This window comes from Pelodiscus sinensis, chromosome 15 (genome assembly GCF_049634645.1).
Source record: "Pelodiscus sinensis isolate JC-2024 chromosome 15, ASM4963464v1, whole genome shotgun sequence".
NCBI classification, from domain to species: domain Eukaryota; kingdom Metazoa; phylum Chordata; order Testudines; family Trionychidae; genus Pelodiscus; species Pelodiscus sinensis.
The window spans coordinates 41,056,572-41,081,603 of record NC_134725.1 but is presented as its reverse complement, the minus strand read 5'-3'; the positions used below and the strand labels follow the sequence as shown (position 1 = coordinate 41,081,603).

The 25,032-nt window shown below is 50.0% G+C and overlaps 1 protein-coding gene across 10 annotated transcripts in view; it reads left to right on the top strand.

The window, feature by feature from the left end:
- Positions 1-25,032, top strand: part of TTC28 (tetratricopeptide repeat domain 28) — a 590,183-nt gene that overhangs the window by 465,045 nt on the left and 100,106 nt on the right. For all 10 annotated transcript variants that reach the window (XM_075898910.1, XM_075898909.1, XM_075898911.1 and 7 more), the window contains one exon: positions 9,297-9,804. In XM_075898910.1, coding sequence (XP_075755025.1) covers positions 9,297-9,804 — 508 coding nt within the window. The remainder of the gene's footprint in view (positions 1-9,296; positions 9,805-25,032) is intronic.

The following is a 25,032-nucleotide window of genomic DNA, read 5'->3' as shown; positions in this document are numbered from 1 at the left end:
ATGTTTACAAAAAAACTTTTTAGCATCCCTACTGATGAATCAATTAATCTTGAAGTACGTGATAGCTGTTTGCTAGCACAGTTCCAAACTCTTGTGTTATCTGTCGTAACTTGGTGACGTTATAATGTGGACTTCTGTGTTCAGAGCTCTTCTTTTTTCTCATTTTTATCCTCAATGAAGTTACCAGAAGAGTGTGGTCTCTTCCCACAGCTGCCCTGTTCTTGCAGCATACACCTTCTAAAGTTGTTCTCCATTCATGCTGAATTGTATTCCGATCAGTTGGTAAATCCTGATTTTATTTTTTAATGTGGCTGTAGCCGGAAGTTTTGGATGCTGTATAGATCCAAGGTGAATGAGATGTTGTTGCAACTGCTCAGCACAGACACGATTATCCCAGAATGATTGAATCTGTGATGTGTGCAGGTTTGTGGCTGTGCAGCAGATGTGCATTGTTTCCAGCTGGAGCAGGTCTGTAGGGGGACAGAAGCATGTAGCATTCACCCATGTGTGAAATCCCAGTGCCCAGCTGGCTTTCCCTAAAGCAGCCCCCTCTTAAGCCTAGCCCTCCATGGAAGGGAATACTTGAAGCACAGAAGAGTCCTTGTATGCTGAGACTTGCTAGATGTGAGAGGAGAACAAATTGCAATAATATTTTATTCACAGGCTGGCTGAAGAGCCCAGCTGTCCCCTTGGGTTCAGTTTATCAACATGGGTTTGTGAACAGGCCAAAATCCCCAGCCTTGAGATGGCAGATGCGTTAAGGAAGTTGATAAAGAGTAGATTTTCTCCATCTACGGTGCTGTCCAGAGAGGTGTAAGGGAGTGGGCCTGTCATGAAAAGTCCCCTGTATACCCTTTCCCTGTGGCTCTTCATCATGGAACTGTACACCAGCCAAAGGTTGCCTTTGTCCATGTCTGGAAGGGAGCTCCCATGCAGATGAGTATGAGACTTCATTCCCTCAGTGCCTCAAGTGAAAGCAAACACTCTGCTCAGAAGCAGTGTGACTGGCTGAATGGAGAAGGGCCTAGTGGAGAACACAGCCCACTCCCCCAGCTATAGACTTCACTCCAGTGGTGTGAATGTCTTTACAGGTGCAATCACAGAAACAAAATCACCTTCAAAAGATCCAAGGAAGTACCAAAAAAAAAAGTGATTCTGTGTCTTCTAAACTTGGGGCTAGATGGTTTGCTCCCAGGTGCTGCCTAAGGCTGCCTTTCTGGTGGGAGAGACGTGAGGGAAAAGAAGCCCTGTACTGCTAATGAAGGTGTAGCTTGGCGGTTTCCCGCACTGGAGTAAAAACGGTTAAAACAGCCCTTAGAGAAGTCTGGGGCCAGGATCCAATTAGGAGGCTGAAGGCAGCCAGTCGGGGCTCAGCTGACCTGTACAAAAAAGGCTGCAAAGCAGAGGGAATTTAGTCTCTCTCCAGACCTAGAGAGGGAAGGACTCGCTGCCTGTAATAAAAGTGCCACAGGCAAAACTGCTGGGGGACAGGCAGAGGGAACTAGAGGAGAACTGGCCTGACCAGCTCCCAGCTGAGGCCCTGATAGAGAAGCCTGAGAAGATGCTAGGGTGGCAGGGGGCAGCCTGGGAAGGAATAGGCAGCAGTGGGAGAGGCTAGATGAGGAACGGCAACGGGTCACTGAAGCAGGAGACAGGTCTACGTAATTGGGTCCCCCTGGAGAGGAGGAACCTATATGTGGACACCCCCCAGAGGGCAGTACCTAGAGAAAGGGGGTGCTACGGCCCCAGCAAGGGAGTGGTGGAGCTCTGAAGGGAGGAGGCAGGAAGTAGTGGGTGAGCCACCGCTAGTGGAGAGCACTCCAGGGCCAAAGTGAGCTAATTCTCGGTGCCGCACAGTGAGTTGAATGTGCTACATAGGGCTATGAAAATGGAGGGGGCGTTCTGGGTGTTATGTCATGGGGAGTTTCACGGTATAGGAAGAAATCAGTGGAAATGCAGAGAGCTTGAGTAGTTGCAAGTGTCCATTTTATTGCATAGCACAGAACTCACTAGCACAAGCCCAGAGTAGCTGGGCTGACCCCCGTGACCTACTCAGTTACTATAACAACAAGATCTATATCTACAACCCAATACACAACACTGGGGAAGTGTGATAGGTGTGAAAGCTCTTGAGCAGGGTTCTCTAAGGGGGAGGGTTGGGACCCCTCTGGAGGTCATGCACTATCAGCCTCCACCCAATCCCCTCTTCACCTCCAGCATTTATAATGGTATTAAATATAAAAGTGTTTTTAATTTATAAGGCGGGGGGAAAGGGGTCAGACTCTGAGGCTTGCTGTGTGACAGTGCTCTTGGGCATGGGCTGGAACGTGCCTCTTGCTCAAAATCAGATCCACGGGCTATGTGAAGGGGTGCCCAGAGATGGCTGGATGTGGTTAAAGTAGGGCAGATGCTTCCCCAAGGGGAAGCTCTGATAGGTAAGTGGATAGTGTGTTAACTTTGCAGGTGCAATTGAGATGCTTTGTTTTGCCAGGGTCTGGGAAAGACTCATCTTAGATGCTGACTTCACAACTGTGTTAGGTGAATTTCAATCTCTTCTCCTCATCTGGCTCCTCCCACTTTCTTTGCTTTGCAAGTCAGCTAGTGCCCCTCTTGCCGCTACTCTGTAGCGGCCTGGGAACCAAGGCCGCCGTGGGATGGCCGGTAGGAAGCGGAGATGACACAGTTGTTCATGCTCCCAGGATGTGGTTCTATTTAGCATTAGGACTTGAAGGGGCGTAGGAGGAGAAAGGAGTTCCAGGCCAGTGGCAGTTGCAAGCTGATGTGTACTTTAGAAAATGGCTGAAATCCACCAGTTTAAAAGATAAATCCAAAGGGAAGTGTTGAGCTTTGGTATTTCCATCAGAAGAGAACTCCGTAACTCAGGATCCTGGGGGGCTTGCTTTCTTGCTGTCCAGCATTCCCACACAGCTCCCCCCGATCACTCGCTGCCTGAGCCACGCACAGGAATTCAACCCCTGTGACCAGTGGCTCTCCGCAAGAGCTAGCTGTGGGGAAGGGGTGAGTCTAGATGGGTGCTGGACTCCCACTCAGCACTGCCCCTTGGGGATTCAACATCCTGGTATGTCTGATCTGTTTCCAGTTCTTCTGTCTGTGCAGCTGGGTACCATGTTTCTGCTAGCCAGACATTGTCTTTGGTGAGTGCTTCTGCACCAGGGCTGGGAGGAGCCTTCTGACAATCACCCCTGACCTAATGTTCACAGGCTCTTGGCTGTCACAACACTCAGATAGCTTCTTACCAGAGTAGCAATGACATGGCCTCCTTCTGGCTTGGATGCAATAGCCCAGCCCCCGGTGTCCCCTATGATCAAGTCCTCATGAAGTTGTGCTTCTCCATTATACATCTGTTTAGCATCAGGCTCTTTACTTTACTCAGCTAGAAAAGCTAATCTGGCTTTTTTGTTCTCAGGAAAACCAGAAGAGTTAGAAATGATTTTCTTCCTTAGCCCTCCCTTCCGTGCCTCAGCTTGGTGTCTGGAGTCTGCTTTCTATGAAAGGGATACATAAATTGCATGATTAAAGGTGCAAACAGCCTCCACTGTAAGATCTGTCTTTGTCAGCTTTATAATTACTAATTTTTGTCATGTCTCATGAAGCAAAACCCCAGTAGTAGCAGGCCATAGTCTCCCATCCCCCCAATGCCAAGTAGAGCCACTCCTGAATGTGGGTCTGACACTTGGGGAGTCTGCCTTGATGCACCACTCTTGATGTTGTGAGACTCCTTCAAATGTAGTTGGAATTCCCTTCCTCTGTTAGCGCTATGCACAAGCCACTTAGAGTTCCCAGAGGACATTATTACAGGGAGGGTTTTATTAAGTATACAATGAATATATCTTCCCCAGTCCTATTACCAGCCCCTGGCAGCATGTCCCTGGTGTTCCCCAGCAGATTTAATCACCAAATTGTTCCCAAACACTGGTTTAACATCAGGCCCCTCAATCTTCTTTCTAATGACCCCCATGAGTACAGAGAGAGCACTGAGAATTCGCTTACTGCAGGAGAGATGCTGTAGGGAACCAGCCCAGGAGAAGCCATAACCCTGGGCTCTCCTTATGCAGCCATGAAAATGACAGTAAAATCTGCCTCTGCGGCTACACAGGGCACATGATCAGACATCACTCCATGTAACAGAACAATCTGTGGGGAGTATCCCTGTGTGAGCACTGCAAGGAGAGCAACGGGGTTGCCCTTCCACATTGGGCATGAGCAAGTCGCCTGGGTTAGGTGGATAGATTACAGGATCATAATCCACCCTTTCCCTTCCCAGTCCTCCAGACAGTTCTCCTGCCTGCTCCTCTGCTCTTCCCTTCCATTCTCAGAAGAGTTAAACCCTGGGCATTCAGTGGTACAAGTCATGCCCCTTTTGCCATGCACCAACTGCCTTGGCCAAACTGTAGTCCTTAGACTAGGTGTCTGGGGCTGATGTTGGACTCAGGCTTTGTCTACACTGCCAAGCATAACACAGCAGAGCAGTTATGGCACCAGCCATGGCAAACCACCTCTCCAAAGGGAATAGTGAGCAGTGCTGGGAGTCTGGTTACATAGGCACTTTACAGCGCTGTAACTTGCTGTGCTCGGGGGGTAGCAGGTGCTTTTTCACACTCCGAGTGAGAAAGTTACAACACAATAAAGAGGCAGAATAGACGAACCCTAAATGAGCATTAGCCCTGGGAATTTAATAGCCAGATCTCTCTCTGAGGTAAATGATCTGGAGATTCCTAAATGCTGCTTCTCGGTGTGTGTTCCTTCTACTTTTTTCCATCCACGTGTGGAATAAAGTTGTTCTGTGCACCAAGGCATGTGCAGATGTGCACCACCAGTAGCAACACATGCTGCCAGTTGTGGGCGCTGTGCTAATCAGCTGGGCAGCACTTCAGTCTTGCCTGGGTGGCTGCCCACATGCTCAGCTTCCAGGAAACATTGTGGGGGAGGGTCTCTGGAGTTGTGCAGCAGTGCTGAGTTCCATTGCTTTCCTGTCATGCCTCCTCTCCCCAGCTCCTGCACTTTGGACGCAGCTGAGTCTGTTCCTAGCTGTGCTCGAGACTACCTGTCCATGGCTCTTCCTGCTGGCTAACGTGCAAACAGACATCCACAACAGGTCCAGGCCTCATTGCTCCGCCACGGTTGCATTTCCCCAAGTAGCACTGCATTCTGGCTACATCACAGTGTGCTGCTTTGGCTGCCCAGTGTGTAAGGGAGAGAGGTGCTTAGCTCCTGGGATTAAACGAGGCTGAGGAGTTGTTCTGCACTGGGCTTTACTATGTCCCAACCAGGCTACCAGCATCCCATGGTCAGTAGGGATACTTCACTAGCCACCATCAGGTGGGAGCCCTGGTGTGTTTCACTGAGTCACAGCCTGTGTTGGGCCTTACACTGCTTTGGATGGAAGCTATGCAAGGTTTCTAAGTTCATACATGGTACAATTGGGCTGGGAATGTAGATACACGACTGAGTAATTTTCACTTTAATGGAATGTCACAAGGCAGAAAATTCTGATTTCTGCCTCTTAATTGTGAAGCAGCCTCAGAACAGGCTTTATCAGACCCACCCTCGGGTAACTGCAGTTCCTTGTTAGTGTTTGCCAAATACTCACTTCATTACATTGCTGGAGAGCTCTTCCCAGAGAGCCAAACCTCTTTCAAGCTGGTGTGAAACTAAGTGTAATGGAATGGGCCTCCTCCCAACGCTGCTTGCGGCTGCTACTAAACGTATGGAAAAAAACTGGCCCCGGTGGGATGGAGAGCCCCGTCCATGGCACCCCGCCAGCCTGTCAGTGAGAGTGTCTGGGAGGCCAGCTTCATGTCTGCAGCCTCCACCCCACCACCTTTTCCAGGGTAACGAGGCACTGCGCTGCGGGGCTTCCATTCCCGACAAATCCAATCTGTTAGGATTCTGCTGGGGCCTTTCATCTTTTGTTCAGCTACTTGGAGGGCAAACTCTCGGTAACTGCCTAAAACTTTCCAGACTTGGGAAGAGTTGCAGGAGTTAGAGATGGGGCCAGAAGCTAGTGCAGGAATGTTCTGTGGGGTGCCCAACAACCAACACCATTTGCCCCCAGTGATTGAGCTGCCTTCTGCATTAGTTAGACAAGATGCTAGCAAATTGTTTTTTTGAGCCAATATTGTAAATGCCTTTTAACCAGCACTCCTTCTCCGCATAGGACAGGTGCCTCTATATGTGAAGAGAAGTCCTCCTTTTCCACCCATCACTGAGGTGCGCCCAGCAATCCTGCCTGGGCCATTGTGCAGCTGGCTGGCCTTCTCTTCCCAACAGAAACAGTCTCTCTCTCTTCCCTGCTGCACAGTACCCTCTTAAGGGAGCGCAGTCAGGTCCCAAGCCCCCTGCCAAAGCATGTTTCTTGGGTGTGTTCTTGTGCACATTGGCGGGAGTGGATGGATTGGAGCACCATGTAACTTTCAGCCCAGGCCAGTTCATTCAGTTGCCTCACTCACATGGGCTCAGAGGTGCAAGTAAGGGCAAGTTTGGGGAATTGCTGCTAGCTGGGGTAAGTTGCAGCAGCAAAAGAAGCTTAATTTTCCCTCCCTTACAACATTAACCCCTGGATTGGCAGCATCAGTACCACAGCTGACTCACAGAGCCCCTAGTGTAGGACTGCCAGCATTCCAGACTGCCCTCTTCTCCTTGACTAGCGCACCAGGCTCAAGGCTTCAGCAGGAGCATTTCCGAGACCCCTAGGGAAGTCCAAAGGTTTTCAGCATCTGGCCTCCTATCTCAGGAGTGTGTATCACCCTCCCCAGGGAAATCAGGGTGTTTTTAACACCAGCTGCACCTCTGCTGGCATCAGTTACTTGCTGCCTGATGATGCTGCTTGAGGCTCATCAATAGCACCAGGTGAAACAAAGGAAGTCATCGCACATTGTGTAGGTTGTTATGGTACAATTAAACTGCCTGCAAGGAGCCCTCAAGGAAAGCAAATGTAGCTTTGCTATTCATGGAGATGACCAAGGTAGTGCTTTTGGCCAATTTTCATATCATGTGACCTATCAATTGTGTATAATCGCTTATTGGTTGCCTCAGCTTCTTGTATCAGAAAAACTGGTTTCCTTTTTAACCTGTTAATTTGCCCACACATTGACAAACCCTCGCTTTGGAAACATTAGCGCATTAATGTTGCTGAGCGTGGAAGTCATTTCCCCTCTGTGCTATTTGCCCTTCACTCTGGCCCATAGATCTTCCTGGCACTGCACTATTCTTCCACCTGTGATATCATCTTCATGAAAAGAATCATTAGGGAGGCTCCTCTGGCCTCAGCTGGCGAAAGCCCAATTGCTGTAGCCAGACTGTAGCTGCTAGTAATGATCTTGTGCAGCTCCCGTGAGGGGACTTGACCCAGCTTTCCTGTGGGAGAGGAAACCTTCTGATCTGCAGACGGTTCATGGCTGGGTGCACATGAGGGGCTGCTCAGGAAGGGATTCATTGCCTGCTGAGAAACAGAGACTGAATGTGAACCCTTGCACCTGGCAGCTGTGTCCAGGCTGGAGGTAGGGGTCCTGAGCTGGAGAGAACAATCAGGAAGGTCTCAGCATATCAAGGACAAGTGGGACCCAGGTGGGAGGGAACTGCCTTTGCAAAGGTCTGTATCTGCTGGGGGAGACGTCTTCTGTGGGGAGGGGCTGGTAGGCCCCAGGGTTGCCAACTGCAGAAGGTGATCTCATGGATAGGATAGAAAAAACCCAACTGCAGACAATCCAACTACAACCCAATTACAGACAGTCTGGGAAAGGGAGGTGCACCAGCTGAAAAGAAGGAAGAGGGACAGAAAGGCAGGATTGGTTCTGGATGCCAGCATATAACTAATGCCCCAGAGCGAGCTCCATTGTGTGCGGCCAAAGGGTTTGGCAGGCAGTGCTGCTCCACTTGACCTGGGGAAGGAACCAGAGCAGCAGTTTTGAGCTCACCTCCTGCTGTAGCAGGCTCCTGGCTTTCCCTGGCATCCACACATTCTGGAACAGGTCTCTCTCTTGCACCTGGTGCATGGGAAAACCCTGCTCTTGCATTTGGGCTAATCTGTGCTGCTAACTCTGTTTGGTACCAATGGGCATCCATGAGCACATGCCATAGCTGCAGGTGACCTGGGTGCAGCCAGGAGAGTGGCGTCTCAGCTGTTTGGTGAGACTGAGCGTGCTGGCCGCACTGTGCAGGTAGGCAGCAGAGGCACCTTATTCCTGTCAGATCGCTCCCTGCACATGGTTCAGCCTTCCTCCAGCAGACATTTCCTGGGCTGTCTAAGGTAGGAAGCAACCGCTGGAAGTCCTGCCCAGGAATCCTCACTGGCTCAGTGTGCAGAGGGAATGGGAAGCACTGCAGTGTGGACATGGTTGCTCTGAGCTGCTCCTGCTGCAGGTTCTCTTGGGCTTCTTAGTCAGAGCCTGGGAGCACTGCTGCTGGAAGAGAGCTCACTGCACAGGCCGTGACTCCACACGCAGTTGGCATTTGGCACAGAAATGCCATTAGGCTCTGTCTGTAGACAGGTCTTTGCTGTGATAACGGGAATGGCAGTAAGGGGTGCAAGAGGAGTGAGAGACAGGCTGAGACGCAGCTGCTTGCAGGGAGAGTGTGTCTACACGGCACCATAACTTGAAATAAGAGATGCAATTTGAGCTTGCAAATAGTGTATCTTATTTCAATGCTATTTCAAAATAGCTTATTACATCGTTTTAATTTTGAAATAAAGCGCTATTCCGAAATGTCCCTTACTCCTGGTGGAACACGGTTTAAGAGGACGTTGGAATAACAAGCCCCAAATAACTGGCTTGCTGTGGAGACACAGGATAGCTATTTTGGGGTACTCCAGTATCCCGAGAAAGCATTGCTGTGTAGAGACGTAGCCTGAGGCACCTCGCAGCTCGTGAGATTGCCAAGTCCCTGCAGATTCTGCATTCTGTGTCATGGCAGAGTGCCCGGCCTTTCCTGCACCAGGGGTTTCCCTGCTGCGTCTCTCCAGGGATGGGAAGAAACCGTCCTTCAGTCAGAGTCCCAGTCCAGTTCTCCCTGCAGCCTCTCACTGCCACAGGCTGCCCTCCAAGAAATGCCCCAGCTGCTGGAAAATCACAAATGGCACATTTACCCCTCCCGTTGGCAGCTGCAGCTTTTTCTCCTGAGCATCGTATCACAGGTGCATGTAGCCAGGTTTCCACTGGATCATCAGGAAGCAGAGCTGAAGTTTGTTCATGATTACTGGTGAATGTTGTGTCTCTCTTTGACCTGGCTCTTTCCACAGGCTCTCGCCCTCACCTTCTCTCTTTCTCGTCTCACAGGCAGCGTCCTCCGCCCTGAGCAGCCTGGGCCATGTGTACACAGCCATTGGCGACTACCCCAATGCCCTGGCCAGTCACAAGCAGTGTGTGCTCCTTGCGAAACAGTCCAAAGAAGAGCTCTCGGAGGCCCGCGAGCTGGGCAACATGGGGGCAGTGTACATCGCCATGGGGGACTTTGAGAATGCTGTGCAGTGCCACGAGCAGCACCTGAAGATTGCCAAGGAGCTGGGGAACAAGCGGGAGGAGGCGCGAGCCTATAGCAACCTGGGCAGTGCCCACCACTACCGGAGGAACTTCGACAAGGCCATGTCCTACCACAATTACGTGCTGGAGCTGGCCCAGGAGTTGGCTGAGAAGGCCATTGAGATGCGGGCCTATGCTGGCCTGGGCCATGCTGCCAGATGTATGCAAGACTTGGAGAGGGCCAAACAGTACCATGAAGAACAGCTGGGCATAGCTGAGAGCCTGCAGGACCGAGCTGCTGAGGGCAGAGCCTCCTCCAATCTAGGTAAGTGCCCTGCAGGATGTGTGTGGAATAGCATAACAATGCTTAACTGTGACTTACTGCAGGGAGCTGTGCTTTGAGCCACCTTCTCAGCTCCCTGGCTTCTTGACCCATCTCAGTCCTTTGCCCAGGGTCCAGGGGTGCTGTAGCACCCCCTGGCTGGCAGTGGTTTCCATTCTATGCAGGCTTAGTGTGGTGCAATGGCTCCTAATACCCTCACTGTACACATTGTTCCAACACCCCTGCCGGGAGTCGGCACTGTGCAGGTTCAAAGCGTGCCCCTGGGCCAGCCCTTGAATGTGCGCAAGTGGCAGAGCGTGAAGCAGGAGATGACTGCAGAGCAGGCCTGCCAACTGGGGAGGCTCTGGGCAGTGCTGTGCGGGGTCACTGTGCTCCTGGTAGTGCTGAGGGCTGCCTGGCAGCCAATGTTGTGCACTTCCAGCAGCACTGAGGACTGAGTCCCCCAGGCCCTATCCCTTCCATCCAAGGGCCCATCCCCACATCTTGCCATGAGGCTGTTGGTGCTCCTGGCAGGGAGTTGAAAGGCAGGAAAGTAAGTTGGGGGTTGGCAATTCTGAGCCAAGAGAAGGGTTTATGTGCAAAGCAGCTGTGGCAGCATGATCAGGGCCACTGGGGATTAGGACATCATGGTTGCCATCTTGTCAAGGGTTTGGGACCCCTGCAGAACATCAGGCCCAGCTGAGCCCTTAAGTGTGTGGGGGGGGGGGGGGGGGAGTGAGAGGGTTGCCAACCGAAAGGTGGCTCTGCTTATTCATCTTACCCAATGCAATGCTGCCTGTTCTTCTGGCTACCCCTAAGGGGGCACTGGCCAAACTCTGGCAGAGCTGATTTCAAAGCAAGCGCAGAGCCCAGCCGGCTTGGGACAGTGTCTCTCCCTGTGGGGAGTTCTACAGTTACCTTAGACAGGGGATTTAGAAGGAATTCCCCAGTTTCATTTCTCTCTTTGCCTGGGAATTCAGAGAGCTCAGGTGGTTCTTGCTGTGACTTACTTTCCTGCTCCAGGAGGTCTCCTGGCTGGGAATCTCTGCTGCAGAGCAGGTGTGGCTGTGGATGGGTGTGGCAGGGAGGGGCTATTGAGATGATGAAATATCTGGTTACTTCCCTCCTCCCCCCCATTCGCCCTGGAAGTGCATGTTCTAGCAGGCAGCCCTGCACTGGAAATTAACTTCTGCTTCCGGCTGGCAGCTGGTACTTGGTTCATTTGTAGATGCTAATTGCACTCTGATGTTATCCATGGCAAATAATTGAAATGGGCTTGATGAATTACTTAATTTCCTTTAATAGCTGAGTCTTCAAGAGCTGAATGAAGAAGATAAGGTGAACTGGAGAAAACACAGCAGCTCAAGTTTTCTAATTAGTGCACCGAGTTTCCTTTTTCTATCCTCAAACTGTAGCAAGTGGGGGAGACTAACTGGGTTTATGATGCAAGAACCTCCTGTGTTGTTTCCCTAGCAAGAGCCAGTGCTGAATGTGGTAATGCTTTGTTGGTATGCCAGGGAGCTGATGGCCAGCAGGGCTGGACAGGACCATGTTTTGAGTCTGAAGTGCCCTTGTATAAGAGATGTTTGTATAAGGGATTTAGAAAAATATCAATGCAAACACACTTAGCAAAGAGCTAATTACATTCCCCATGTCTGTGGCAGATGCTGGGAGACTCATCCATTGCGGGGGCATGAGAACCGCTCTCTGGCCTCTGCTGGCAGACAACAGGGCAGGAGAGGCATGTTCTGGGCTCAGCTGGACCAGAAGGTGGGGTGGAGCACATGCCCAGGGCTGGGGTTTAAGGTGTGCGACCTGGGCATGAATCTCGGGTCTCTCCCCTGTGATCATTGCTCATTGCCAGGCATAGAATTAAAGGGAAGGTGCTTCCTGTGGCAAGCTTTGCCCTGTGTAGCCTGGTCCATGCATGAGTGCAGGAAGATGGTGTTTGGGTATGAGTTGAGTATCACTGTGTTCATTTGATAGCAGGGGAGTCTCCATTAGGAACCCTGGTAGTGTGATCCCCTTCCTGGGGCATAGGGAACATGGGATGGGAATTAAGGGAGCAGGAAACGACCTGTGAAGATGGGAAGGGGAGATGCCATTGCTGAGTCTCTCCGTCTAGCTGAGCTTTGCACTAACTCCAGCCACATTGTACAAAGAAGCCAGCCTTGGTGCAGCGGCACCACCCCACTAGTTATACTTCAGGAACCCTAAGCTTTGGCCCACCACACCCCAGTGCCTCTCCAGGATAGTGCCGGGTAGCTGTACATGGGGTTCAACTCAGCGTGCTTCAGTAATGAGCTACTGACAGCTCCTAGGGAGACCTGGCTGGAAGAAAAGGGGGATCCTCTACTGAAGGGCCTTCAGCGAAAGGGCACAGCCACATGGGAGTTCTTGCCCCAGGACTCCACAGAATGGCCTCTGAACAGTGCAGAGGGGAGAGAGAGAGTGAGTTCGTACAAACAGGGTTGAACTTTCAGCATGAGGAATGGCTGCTGTTCTCCTCTGCAAAGCAGTGCTCCTCTGTGGGGCACGTGTCTCTCTGCATGTTCGGTTTCTATTGCCAGACGTGTAGTGTGGGGAAGCAGAAGCTAAAATTGGTTTCCTCAGCCTTGCAATTCCCTGCAATGGGTTCTGAGAGCTTTGTGTTTTCTGGCCTCTGCCCTCTCTTCCTGTGTGACACATGCAGTGGGGTAGAGCAAGTTCCCTATAAGCTTGGAGAGGAGACCTCAAGTCTGAAACTGAACAGTATTTCTTCTTTCTTGCCTGAGCCTTACATACATTCCGATGCTCTGTTTGCCAGGTCCATGAAATAACCCTCTTAGCACAGAAATACGCCAGAGACAGCGTTAACAGACTCTGCAAGCAAAATTTTTCACTGTGCCTGCTTAGGCTGGAGCCGGACAGAACCTGTGCATCACTGGCATGTTCATGTGCCTTTGCTTTCTCTTCTATAGACCTCACACAAACTCACTCAAGTTCTTAATGCTCTCACCATTTTGCCAGCTGGAAAACCAGTGAGGCAAATTGGGATTAGAAAGTTCTTCTCTGTGCCATTGTATTTGTTAATCTTACAGCAGCTTTGTATTTAGCAATACTTTCATCACATGATTCCAGAAATTCTTCTGTGGAGCTGTGAGGGTTTCAGTGTAGGAGAAATGTTTTTCTTGAATTGGATTTAAGCCTAAATGTAACTTAATCGGTAGTGTTGACTCAGCCACTCCCTGCTTGACTTTGAAATAGCCTTCTTAGCTTCTAAATGTAGTATCTCGCCTATCAGCTGATACTTTAGCTGTACCTTTCTGCCCTTCTCTTTGTCGGAGTTAAGTTACTTTGAGAAAACAAAATGTGCAGCTCTTGTTGAGAAAGTCCATTGATGCTATTTAAAATGCATCCAATACCAATTAGATGTTAAGTCTTAATTGTCTTTCATCTAAGCCACATGTAAAACAAAACCTCATCAGAATAACCACACTGCCAGCCAAAAATGCATCTGGATGTGTGTTTCTGAGCCAGAATGTCAGCATTGGCCTCTTTGCTGAAATAACAGAAATTTGTGTTTGCATTTCAGTGATTGAGACGGAAGGCCCTCCCCTGTACTATCTAATGCCGAGTGAGACAGCGACAGCATGTAACATAGCCCAGCTGCCGAGTGCTCTGCAGGGAGGCAGAGAGTGTTCTGTGAGTCAGTAAGCAGAAAGTAATGGACTGAGGGCAAATCCCAAGTTATCAAGCCCTTCATAACAAGGAGATGTGGAGTTTAACCAGGACTCTGACTGTCAACCTTTGCAAAGCAGATGGTGTTTTCAGATTCCAAGGCCCCATCTAGAGAGCTGGCTTTCAGCCTCTGCAACTCTTAACTCTGCTGAGTGCCATGCAGAAAAGGCACTTTATAATATGACAAAGGACTGTTTACAGTCTCCAGTAATTGCGTTTGGATGCTAAGCTTCTATTTCCCTCTGCATCTGCTTCCCTTATATGCTGCATGTCTTGCAATGCAAAAGCAGAGAGAGGAATGTATCCTTCACTCTCGGAGCTGGGCCCGGAGGGCTCTGCTTTATTTTCATAGAGTGGGAGGATTTAGCTCATTTTGAAAGAGAATCGTTTAAAATCCCAATGTAGACTCATCGAGTGTGCTTAGCAATAGAACATTTTACATGCGGTGTATTACATATGGGAGATGCCCTGTCTACCACCCGTGACCCAGGCAGATGCAACAGGCATGACCCTGCTGAAGGGAGTTAACTTTGCCCATGGGCATGTACAGCATGTATTATAGTTCAGGGTTCATCTACACAGCACCCTTACTTCGAAATAAGCTACGCAGTTGGCACTATGCAAATTGCATAGCTTATTTCAAGAGTACAGTATTTCAAAATAGTTTATTTTGTAATTCTGAAATAACTTGCTATTTCAAAATGCCCCTAAGCCCTTGTGGAATGGGGGTTACCATGACGTTAGAATAAGCTGCCAGTTATTTCGAAATCTGTTTCAGAATAATGGGCCGCTTCAAAAGATGCACAATAGTTATTTCGGTACACTTCCGGTATCCCAAAATAACTCCACAGTATAGATATACCCCCAGACAGTGCAGTTTCAGGGTAAGGAGCTTCCAGGGTGTTTTCCATGGGGACCAGTAAATCCATTCACGAGCTTTTGGAGGACCGGTAACATTCATTTGCACATTTGCAGATTCATTAAGCAAATGATGAATATTCAAATAAGTTGTTTCTGGTCCTCCCAAAGCCCCTAGTGCCAGTGTTAGCAAAGCTTTTGATACCGTCACCCTCAATATTCTTGCCAGCGAGTTAAGGGAATATGGATTGGATAAATGTACTGTAAGATGGATAGAAAGCTGGCTAGACCAGGGTTTCCCAAACTTTTTACTTCAGTTGGAACTTTTTTTTTAGTACTATTTTTTGCAGCCCAAAAATATAAACACATATAAAAAAAGAATGAAAAATGAATAAAATTTCAGTGTTTCACCCGGCTGCATCCTCTGCCCAGCCTGGGCCAGGGATTGGGGGACCCAGTGCCGCATGAGCACTCCAGAAGGCGGGAGCAGGAGCAGATTGGGGGTAGAGTATCTGGCTAAGAGGGAGGGTGCAAGGAAGGACAGGGTTGCCAGGTGTCCAGTTTTGTACCAGACAGTCTGGTATTTGAGGGTTTTGTCCGGGAAAGAAATTGAAAAATTACCAGACATATAAAATGCCTGGTATTTTCTAATTAGGTAAGTTTTATTATAATTAGATGTATCAGTCCTTAGCTGTGAGCTGCCTGGCTGGTAGATGTGCTCACGCTGCCTGAGAGTGTCTACCTGCCAGGCAGTTCACAACTACTCGAGGAAGGGTATGTGGGGGCGGGGGAGGGGGCAAAATGGAATCCCTGACCAGACTCACTCATCTGCAGGGTCTGCATGTGCCCAGGTCAGTCCCGCTCCCCCCCCCCCCCCTCTTCCCGATCTCCCCAGTCCAGCCCTGCCGCCCCCGTCCGGCCCTGCTTTCGGCAGCTGGTTCTCCCGTCCTTCTCCTCCTGATCTCCCCTGGCCAGCCCCCCTGGCTCCTGGCCAGCCCTAGTTCCACCACCTGCGCTCCCCGATCTCCGCGGGACAGCCCCACTGCCCCCAGCCATGCTTTCGCCAGCTGCCCGCCCACCTGCCCGGATCTCCGCGGGACAGCCCCGCTGCCCCCAACCCTGCTTCCGCTGTCCGCCTGCCCGGATCTCCGCGGGACAGCCCCGCTACCCCCAACCCTGCTTCCGCTGTCCGCCTGCCCGGATCTCCACGGGACAGCCCCGCTGCCCCCAGCTCTGCTTCCCGGCGACCGGTTCTCCCCTCCCCCCCCACCTTCTCCCAGCCCGCCCTACTCTGCTTCCCTCCCGGCAGCCACACTGAGGCCCGGTATTTTTTTCCCGTGGCCCGGTAATGGGCCACAGCACATAATTTGAGAAACGCCGTCCTATTTAATCATAAAGGCAAAGATGCATTGTAAGTAACTACAGTGATCTGGCAGTGAAGTTGTACTTGAAGAGACACTTCAGTTGTAGACCCTAATGTGTTCAAATATCTTGCAACCTTTTTCAAAAATTAAAAAAAAAAAAAAGACTTGGGCAAAATGTCTCAAGTTTATCCTCAGCCCTTGTGATTTTTTTAAAAGCAATTAAAAAATCGATGTAACCATTTTTGAGATTTGCAGGCATGAAAACAGCCGTCCCAATAAGGCTCTCCTTAAGAAGATTTCTTAGGCTCTTTTTAAGCACCAAAATATCTAAAGAACAGTTTCCTGTGTTTGACACTGCCTGCTTCATGTATCTGGCAAAGCGCGCTGCAGCCCACGAGAGCCTGTGCTCTAAGTGTGTTAGTCTTTAAGGGTGCCACCAGGCTCCGCATTTTTGTTCTGATGTCTCAGTGAGGACCACTGGTTTAAACTGCTATTTTTATCACTCTTTTGACCTTCCTGATACTCCATTTCAACACTCAACAGTAGAATAATTTCAGTTTGGTTACAGTGCAAATGTGTAACATACTGCAACTAAAAATAGAACTACATATGTTTGCATACATAACATGCATTTAGTGTAATAATAAGGGTCTGGAAATGCATCAAAAAGATCAGAATAATAGAAAGGTAGGGCTGGTTGGGATCTCAGGAGGTCGTCTTAGTCCATCCCCCTCCATACTGAGCTAGGACCAAGTGAACCTAGACCAGCCCTGACAGGTTTTTGTCCAGCTTCTTCCTAAAAACCAGCAGTGCAGGGGCTTCTACACCCTCCCCTAGGAGCCGTTTCCCAGAACTTAATTCTCCTTTTAGTTAGAATGTTTGCCGTAAACCTCCCTTACTGCCCATTATTGCTAGTCTGACTGTCAGTGGGTATGGAAAACAATTGATCTCGGTCCTCTTTATAACAGCCCTCAATATATTTGAAGACTCTTACCAGGTACCCCTGTTAGTCTTCTCTTCTGAAGACTAAATGTCCAGTTTTTGTAAGCGTTCTTCCCTAGGCAGGTTCACTTCTGTTGCTCTCCTCTTGAGTCTCTCCAATTTGTCCGCATCTTTTCTGAAGTGTGGCCCCCAGAGCTGGACACTGTGGTCTAGCTGTGGCCACCGCAGTGCTGGATGAAGGGATGGATTGCACCCTCAGCAAGTTTGCGGATGACACTAAGCTAGGGGGAGAGGTAGATACGCTTGAGGGCAGAGATAGGGTCCAGAGTGACTTAGACAAATTGGAGGATTGGGCCACAAGAAATCTGATGAGGTTCAACAAGGACAAGTGCAGAGTCCTGCCCTTGGGATGGAAGAATCCCAAGCATAGTTACAAGCTGGGGACCAACCACTTACGTAGTAGTTCTGCAGAAAAGGACGTGGGGGTTACAGTGGATGGGTATGTCTACACTACCCCCCTAGTTTGAACTAGGGGGCGTAATGTAGTCATACGGAGTTGCAAATGAAGCCCGGGATTTGAATTTCCCGGGCTTCATTTGCATAAAGCCGGCTGGCGTCATTTTTAAATGCCGGCTAGTTCGGACCCCGTGCCGCGCAGCTACACGCGGCACGGACTAGCTAGTTCGGATTAGGCTTCCTAATCCGAACTAGATAGTCCATGCCGCGTGTAGCCGCGCGGCACGGGGTCTGAACTAGCCGGAATTTTAAAATGGCGCCGGCCGGCTTTATACAAATGAAGCCCGGGAAATTCAAATCCCGGGCTTCATTTGCAACTCCATATGACTACATTACCCCCCCTAGTTCGAACTAGGGGGGTAGTGTAGACATACCTGATGAGAAGCTGGATATGAGTCAACAGTGTGCCCTTGTAGCCAAGAAGGCTAATGGCATATTAGGTTGCTTTAAGAGGAGCATTGCCAGCCGATCCAGAGATGTGATTATTCCCCTTTAATTTGGCTCTGGTGAGGCCACATCTGGAGTATTGTGTCCAGTTCTGGGCCCCCCACTATAGAAAGGATGTGGACTCATTGGAGAGGGTCCAGCGGAGGGCAACCAAAATGATGAGGGGGCTGGAGCATGAGACTTATGAGGAGAGGCTGAGGGAGTTGGGTCTGTTTAGTCTGCAGAAGAGAAGAGTGAGGGGGGATTTGATAGCAGCCTTCAACTTCCTGAAGGGAGGTTCCAAAGAGGATGGAGAGAGGCTGTTCTCAGTAGTGATGGACGGCAGAACAAGGAGCAATGGTCTCAAGTTGTGGTGGGAGAGGTTCAGGTTGGATATTAGGAAAAACTATTTCACTAGGAGGGTAGTGAAGCACTGGAATGGGTTACCTAGGGAAGCAGTAGAGTCTCCATCCATAGAGGTGTTTAAGTCTCGGCTTGACAAAGCCCTGGCCGGGTTGATTGAGTTGGGATTGGTCCTGCCTAGAGCAGGGGGCTGGACTTGATGACCTCCTGAGGTCTCTTCCAGCTGTATGATTCTATGATTCATTTGCATATTTGCATATTCATTGTGTAAACAGAGAATATGCAAGTATTCACATAAAATGTTACCAGTCTGCAAAAGGCCCCAGCCTCCCGAGTCCCCCCAGTACTCACCCTAACCCTTAGAGCCTCCCCCCCAGCACCAGCCACTGACCCTAGAGTCCCCTGTATCCCAACACCCCCCATGCCAGTCCCCCACACCTTAGATCCCCCTCACCAGATCACCAGTTCCAGCCTCCTGTTTCCAGATCCCACTGAACACAACTGCCCCCATAGCCTCCTACAATGCCTAAAGTTGGACCTGTGATTTTCCAAACACCTGCTGGTTCTCAGCACTGCTTATGGTGTGGCTGGATGGGAGCTGGTCCTTAGTTACCCTGCTGTGTAAGTCTGTTCTAAGTCCAGTTTTTCATCTCAGTGCTCTGTGGATGGATGAGATGTTAGGTTACAGGCCAGCCTGCTGGAGTCCAGTTCAGTTTCTCAGAGGTTGGTTCTGCAGCTGGGATATTTTACATATGGCAGGTGACCTGGGCTTTGAGGATATGGAAGGTAAAGGAAGGGAAGGTTGCTCATTCCGCAAGGCCCCAAATGACCAAGTGTTCCATGCACATGCTTGTGTGTACAGACCCATGTGCTCACTCTCTCTTTCCAAGGTGGTTATTGAGGGGAGCTTGTAGTTGCATCAGACCAGGGAAGGAGTTGGGGGAGAGGGCTGAGCAGGCATTGTGCATTAATTATTTTTAAATTCTTTGATGCCCTTTATCTCATTCATGCAACTTCAAACATGTCAGACTGAAAAGGTATTTGCAAAACAACCTGCTCTCTCCTAATCTCACATTATTTATATTTGTCAGCTTTTCATGTACAGATAAACTCTCTGTGATGTCTCACTCCATACACACAGGGGAATTTCAGTTTCCTGCATCAGTAGAGCGGGTGCTGATGGCCAGGAAGCTGAGCAAATTACATGGTTCACATGGTGGTACGTGAAATAGGAACATTGCAAACGGGAGAGAGGAACTGATTGCAGCTATCCAGTTCTGGCTACTCTTCAGAGGCCCAATGGCTGTCTCATGCCATCTGCAGGAGCTGAGTAAGTTTCTTCCTGATGATGGTGGCTTGACTCCAGAAGCCCAATAGTCAGGCAGCAGGGGCCTGCTGTACCCCTTTCAGCCATGCACAGCTCACTACATGCTTATACCCATTGCTTAGCTGTGACAACCCCTATCATTTTGAACACTGAATACTAGAACTGGAAGGGACCTTGAGAAGTTTGACAGGGCGTGTGCACAGCTGAAGCCTAAAAGCCCTGTGGCACTGTGTCATGGAGTCCAGTCTCTTGGAATGGATTCATCCCTGTGAGGTAAACAAGGCTGCAGTTCTTATGTGATTCCCAGTTCCTCTGAGTGCAATTGCATTCCACAGCACTCTTCCCTCTGCCTGCCCTTCCTTTTACCTTCCTCTCAGATGTCTCCAGCCAAGCCGGCCAGTGCTGCTAACCTGCTGGCCATAGAAAACCGAACAGAGACAATGATGGGCCTTTCTTGTGGATCTTGCTCTGCTCCTGGAAATGTTGGTGCTGGATTATGTTATTTCCAAGCCAGGTGCCCTGAGGATTAATGAGGCGTTTGTGCTTTGTGAAGAAGCGATTTACAAATGTGCTTTTACACCACATAAGTCTTACTAATGAATTCATTAACACCCTGCAGAAGCCACTCCTGCCTGGGTATTGATTGGTGGCTGCTCTTTCTGAGACAATTTTATGTCTAGCAACTTGATGTTGTTGGTATAGTGCCTGATAAGAAATGGCCTTGGGTGTCATGCAGTATAGCAAACAGGTATTGAACACACATTAGGTTTGTTGGTGTTTTGTGCCTGGGAAGCACTATATGTTCTTACTGGGGGAGTGAGGGGAGTGGACTCCTGGGGTATGAGTGGGTATCGGCTGTTGGTGTGTAAATGTTCAGGGTTTTATGGTGCATGTGTGAGTAGGTGTAATCAATTTCTTGGGGCTTTGGGGATCTTGGGCATGTGGGGTGAATATGCAGGTGAGTGTGCATGTGCAGCACTACCAGAAGAGTCTTGTTTGTGTCATCTGAATGCTCGAGTGTCCGTTCCTAGGGACTCTGCCCTGAGTCCTTGTAATAGAAATGTAGCCGTGTTAGTCTGGTGTAGCTGAAGCAAAATGCAGGAGTCCTTGTGTGTGTGAACGTCACTCTCCCAGAAGAGTCAGGGCAGGTGGGAGTTGCCAAAGGAGCCTGCAGCTGACCTCGGCTCCACAGAAAAGATAACTTGTTGCTTTTTGCTGCCTTGGGGCAAATGTGGAATAGCTGCGGTTCCCTGGTGATTGATTGTTTCTTCCTTCTCCCACCTTGATGGCTGTGATGTTATGTGTAAATCTAGGCACAGGTGGGATTTTGCCCAGGTGAGTCAGTGTGAACTTGCAATGATTTGGAGAAGGTGTCCGTGGGAATTTTTCTTCCCTGTGGAATGAGCTTGTTTCCTCTTGAGTTTCCAGTGTTGAATGCTACTATAAACGCACAACTGTGCCCCCTGGAATGTTTTCAAGCCTCTTCCAGTGACTCTTGAGTTTTGTCAATGGCTTTTGAAAATACTTTCATCAGAACACCTCCAGGAGTTGGTGGGTGTCTGAGCCAGTGGCAACGTTCACAGGTTGGCTGAAGACTTGTGACCCCAACGAGGTTCCCCACCAGGCCTGTCGTATGTTGAGGCCCTGCTCTCCAGTGAGCATCCTCCATGCAAGTGCTTGACGCAAAGTTCCCCTCCCTGCATGTCCAGACAGGTCTTCAGGATGTCATTGTTTCATGGCTGAGAGCATTGGAGGAATAAGTGTTTTTGTCCCCTCTCCCTCCTGTGGCCAACACCCAACCATCTTCTCTGCTTGACCCTGGACTGAGGTTACCCCAACTCATAACTCCCATTGAAAGTGTCTCAGATAATGTCTCTCCAGAGCATTAGTACAACCTCTCCTCCCCCGTGGAATGAGCGTCTGTAATGTGAAGCATCTTTCCATCTGATGGGTGCTCCCTTGCAGAAGAAGGATGGGGTCCCTGGCAATACTGCCTGTGATAGAGAGTGATTACGTGTCTTGCACCTCACAGGAATCTGTCTGTGCAGCAGGAACAGGTTAGGAAATGTTTACCAGTCCCTTTATTTTTGAAACCAAAGTTTTCTCAGTTGTGGTTTTCAGTGAGCCATGTGTTTAGTTTTTCCATACATGGAGCCTGCTGCATTATGTCACTTTGGGACAGGCTTGGCTGCTCACACTAATCTCATAGAAGCTCTGCTGAGCCAAGGCACATGGAAAAGCTGGCTGAAAGGAAAACAAGTGATTAACAAACTGAACATAGAAATATGTGTCCCCTCTTTACAACCAACAGGCATTCTACTTATTCCCACTGTCCCTTTGTCCCGTGCAGATACCCTAGTTCTTTTCTATCTTTACAGCTCCAAAGGACAAGGTGGCATATTTACAATCATTGTTCTTCCACAGTATTAACTCTTGGTTAACATGGTGCCCTGATCAAACTCCACCTCAGTAGTCACACAGCACCCACTTGACCCTTTCTGCTGGATGGAGGATTTGTCTTTCCTGGCTGTGTGCAGTTACACAGCTGCCTTCTCACAGAGGCAGGTACATTGCATTGGTAGGTTTACTGATGCTTCCAGCTCCATTGCTTGCCTCTCTGTGAGGTTGTGCAGGTGTTGGCTGGCATTTGTAAAGGCCCCCCAGCTCCCAGGTGGAAGAGGGCCAGGTAGTTAATGTCTTTAAAAGTAGGTGAGGCTCAGATACAAATCTGTTTTCTGAAGTCTCAGGTTCTCATGGATCCTGAGATGTCTCCCCACCTCATTGCTTTGGCTGTGAGGATGGAGACTTGGAGCTTGGAGGTGAAAAGAGGGAGAGCTGTAGCTCCTTGGCTTCAAATCCCACACAGGACACATGTGGAATGAGTGAGCCCTCTCCTAGTTTCATGTCACCGTTGTCCAGTCTGCTGTCCTACGACTGGCATAGCAGGAAATGCAAGTTAGGACTGAACAGCAGCAGGAATAACAGGAGGGGCTAGGGAAGAGCTGAAGTGCACTGGCACAGTAGTGATTCCCAAGAATATGAGCAGGAAGGGGTGTGGTAGGTCAGGATCGGGGGACATTGGCATAGTTGGAGGGAGTTGAATGGCATTTAGCTACTCAGATGAGTCTTGCAGTTTGATAAACTGTAAATCTGTTTGTGCTTACAATGCAAACAAAGACTCGGCAGCAGCAGCCCAGGCCTCACTGTATAAATCTTATTTCTCTCTGCCCAGGATAAATTTCTTTCACAGGATAAATTGCTGCATCCTGAAGCTTCCTATTGGGAGGGAAACCGACAGAATTTATGGATAACTTGCTTTGCTAGTAATATGTCTGGCCAGAATATGTCATGGGCACATATTGGGATTTTGGGTTTTCAGTCCAATATGAATTTTAAAAATGAATCTGTTAGCTCCAAATTGCCTCGGGAAAGCAGATTTCAGCTGTTGCATTCCAGCTCTGCTTGTAAAGCCATCTGTCTTTGCATTTGTGTCTGTAAGTACAAAACAAGAGCTGGATCAAATGCCTAGTACCTAGTATGGACTCCTGGAAGCCCACCCCTCTCTCATCCTTCCATTGCATCCTCACTGCTTTTTGGCATGTGTTGAGGAATCAGCTGATTACTTCTCTTTGGGGCCAGGTGCTGAGTGTTGCTCCCTAATTGTATTTGTTCTCCTGGCCGGAGAATCTCTACAAAGGGCCCAGAGCTCCCTGTAAGAAAGTGCAGTCTCATTAGTCCCATTGGTACAGAGTGCACCACTCACTGAAAGGAGACTCACGCCCTTGGCTGCAGGTATAGGGCAGACCCTGGGGATTGGGCCTATGGTGTTCCAGTGTCTTGTGGCCGTGATTATCAGCCACATCTCCACGTGAGCTGCTGGGGCTTGCTGTGCGGTGTAGGGCACTCATGATGGGCACCTTGAAGTTCTTCTATTCCGATTTACTGTTCAGTCGTGTCTGTGTAATACTCAGTGTGGCTGGGGCTCAGGCAGGAAAGTCGATTGTCTGTGGGAGGCAGAAGAAACCAGCACTGGCCCCAGGGGAATGAGGGAATGGGCTGTACAGGACTTGTTAGGGTTAGCTCCAGTGGTTGTCTCAACCACCCAATCCACTTCTGAAAACTTAGCAACATCCCCTTGGGTGAGCGGCTTAAGAACTCAGGAACAAGCTGCTGGTACAGCAGGGTATGGGGCAGCCTCCCCTCTGAGGAAGACCCCTGCTGACTCAGTCCTGAAAGCATTACACAGGGACTTGTGTCTTTCATCCGAGCTAATTCCATGAAGCCTCTCTGTGTTTAGTGCCCTGCAACCTTCTCATTCAAAGTCAGAGCTGCGACGGGCAGGTGGGTTGCTGCTCCTTTGGGGTAATGGTTAGTGCGACAACCCAGAAGCTTTTTGTGTTTTGGTGGTTCTCTGTGCTTCCAGGCCATCCCTGCTAGCTGGGCCCCCTCCCTGAAGCGCGGCCTCACTGCTTCTCTGAGCTTCATCCATCATTGGGATCGCCTTCTTGGACCACCTCAGGGATTGCGTCCTCTTCTGCAGAGCACAGGACATGTGCGTGCCCAGGCAGCTGAGAGGTCTGGGAATGCTGCCGTACCAGGCCCAGCTTCTGATGCCTTTGAACTGGGAACTCGCCTAAGATAATGTTGAGATGTTCAGGGCTCTTGACCCACCCCTCAGGCTCCAGCAGAAATCCAGTTCCCTCCCCTGCTCCATTCACACAGACCCTTTGGAGGAGCCTTGTGGAAAGAGTGGATAAGGCCCCCCCATGGTGACGGCCTCGTGGCTGAGCTTTTGCCAGTTTAGGAATGGAGGCATCCAGGGCCCAGGTTCATTGATATCCCAGCACCTTCTTGCGCTGTCTGTTTTCTAGGGGACTCTGAGCTCCTTGGGGAGGGTTTGCTCTCTGTTCTTCGCCTCCAAGCACAGAATTGTTCGTACATGCCCAGGACTCAAGTCCTCCCATCTCCTTTCTGCTTTTTGGCTGCAAAAATCTTTCGTCCTTCTGTTCTAGTCATTGCAGGCTCCAGACTGCAACCTGGGTGATAAACAGACTCATGAGTCTCAGTCACAGACCAGCCTTTACCTGGGTCCAAGGCCTGCTGTCTCCAGGCCCCTTCTCCCCTGCCTCTACCTCTAATTTCTGCCCCCTCAGTCCTGATCCCAGCTGCTGGTTCTGTATCTCTGTCCCCTGGCAGCCTGCTGCATCATCCCCAGCCACTCCCTGCTCGGGGGCACTGCGGTGGTCACACTCTGGCTGAGGTCTCCTCCACCAGGCTGGGATCCTGGGAGCTGCTGCCAGCACTTTCATGGACTTGCTAGGTCCTTTTGCACAAGTGCCCTTTAGAGGTGCTGCGTGCCCAGCTGCCAAGGGCTTCCATCTCTGCTGATCGGGCCTCCTGAGTGCCCAGGAGTGATGGCTGAGCAAGGCGACTCTCCAGTGGGTGCCGTGTGCTGCTCTGCCAGGGCCCAGGCACAGGGACACCCACAAAATGCTGGAGCACTCGGACTATAAGAGGAAAGTGTATCTGTAGCTAAAGAACCCCTTAAATGCTCCTGAAAATGTAGGTGGTTCCCCATACTGTGGGGCTGCAGGGCTGGGCCTGGTGCTGGGGAGAAGGGTTGGTGGGAGGGACTGGAGGAGGGGCAGTGCTGTGGGGGAAGTCAGTGTCTAGGGTTGGGGGCAATGTGTGGGAAAGGGTTGGTGGGAGGCCGAG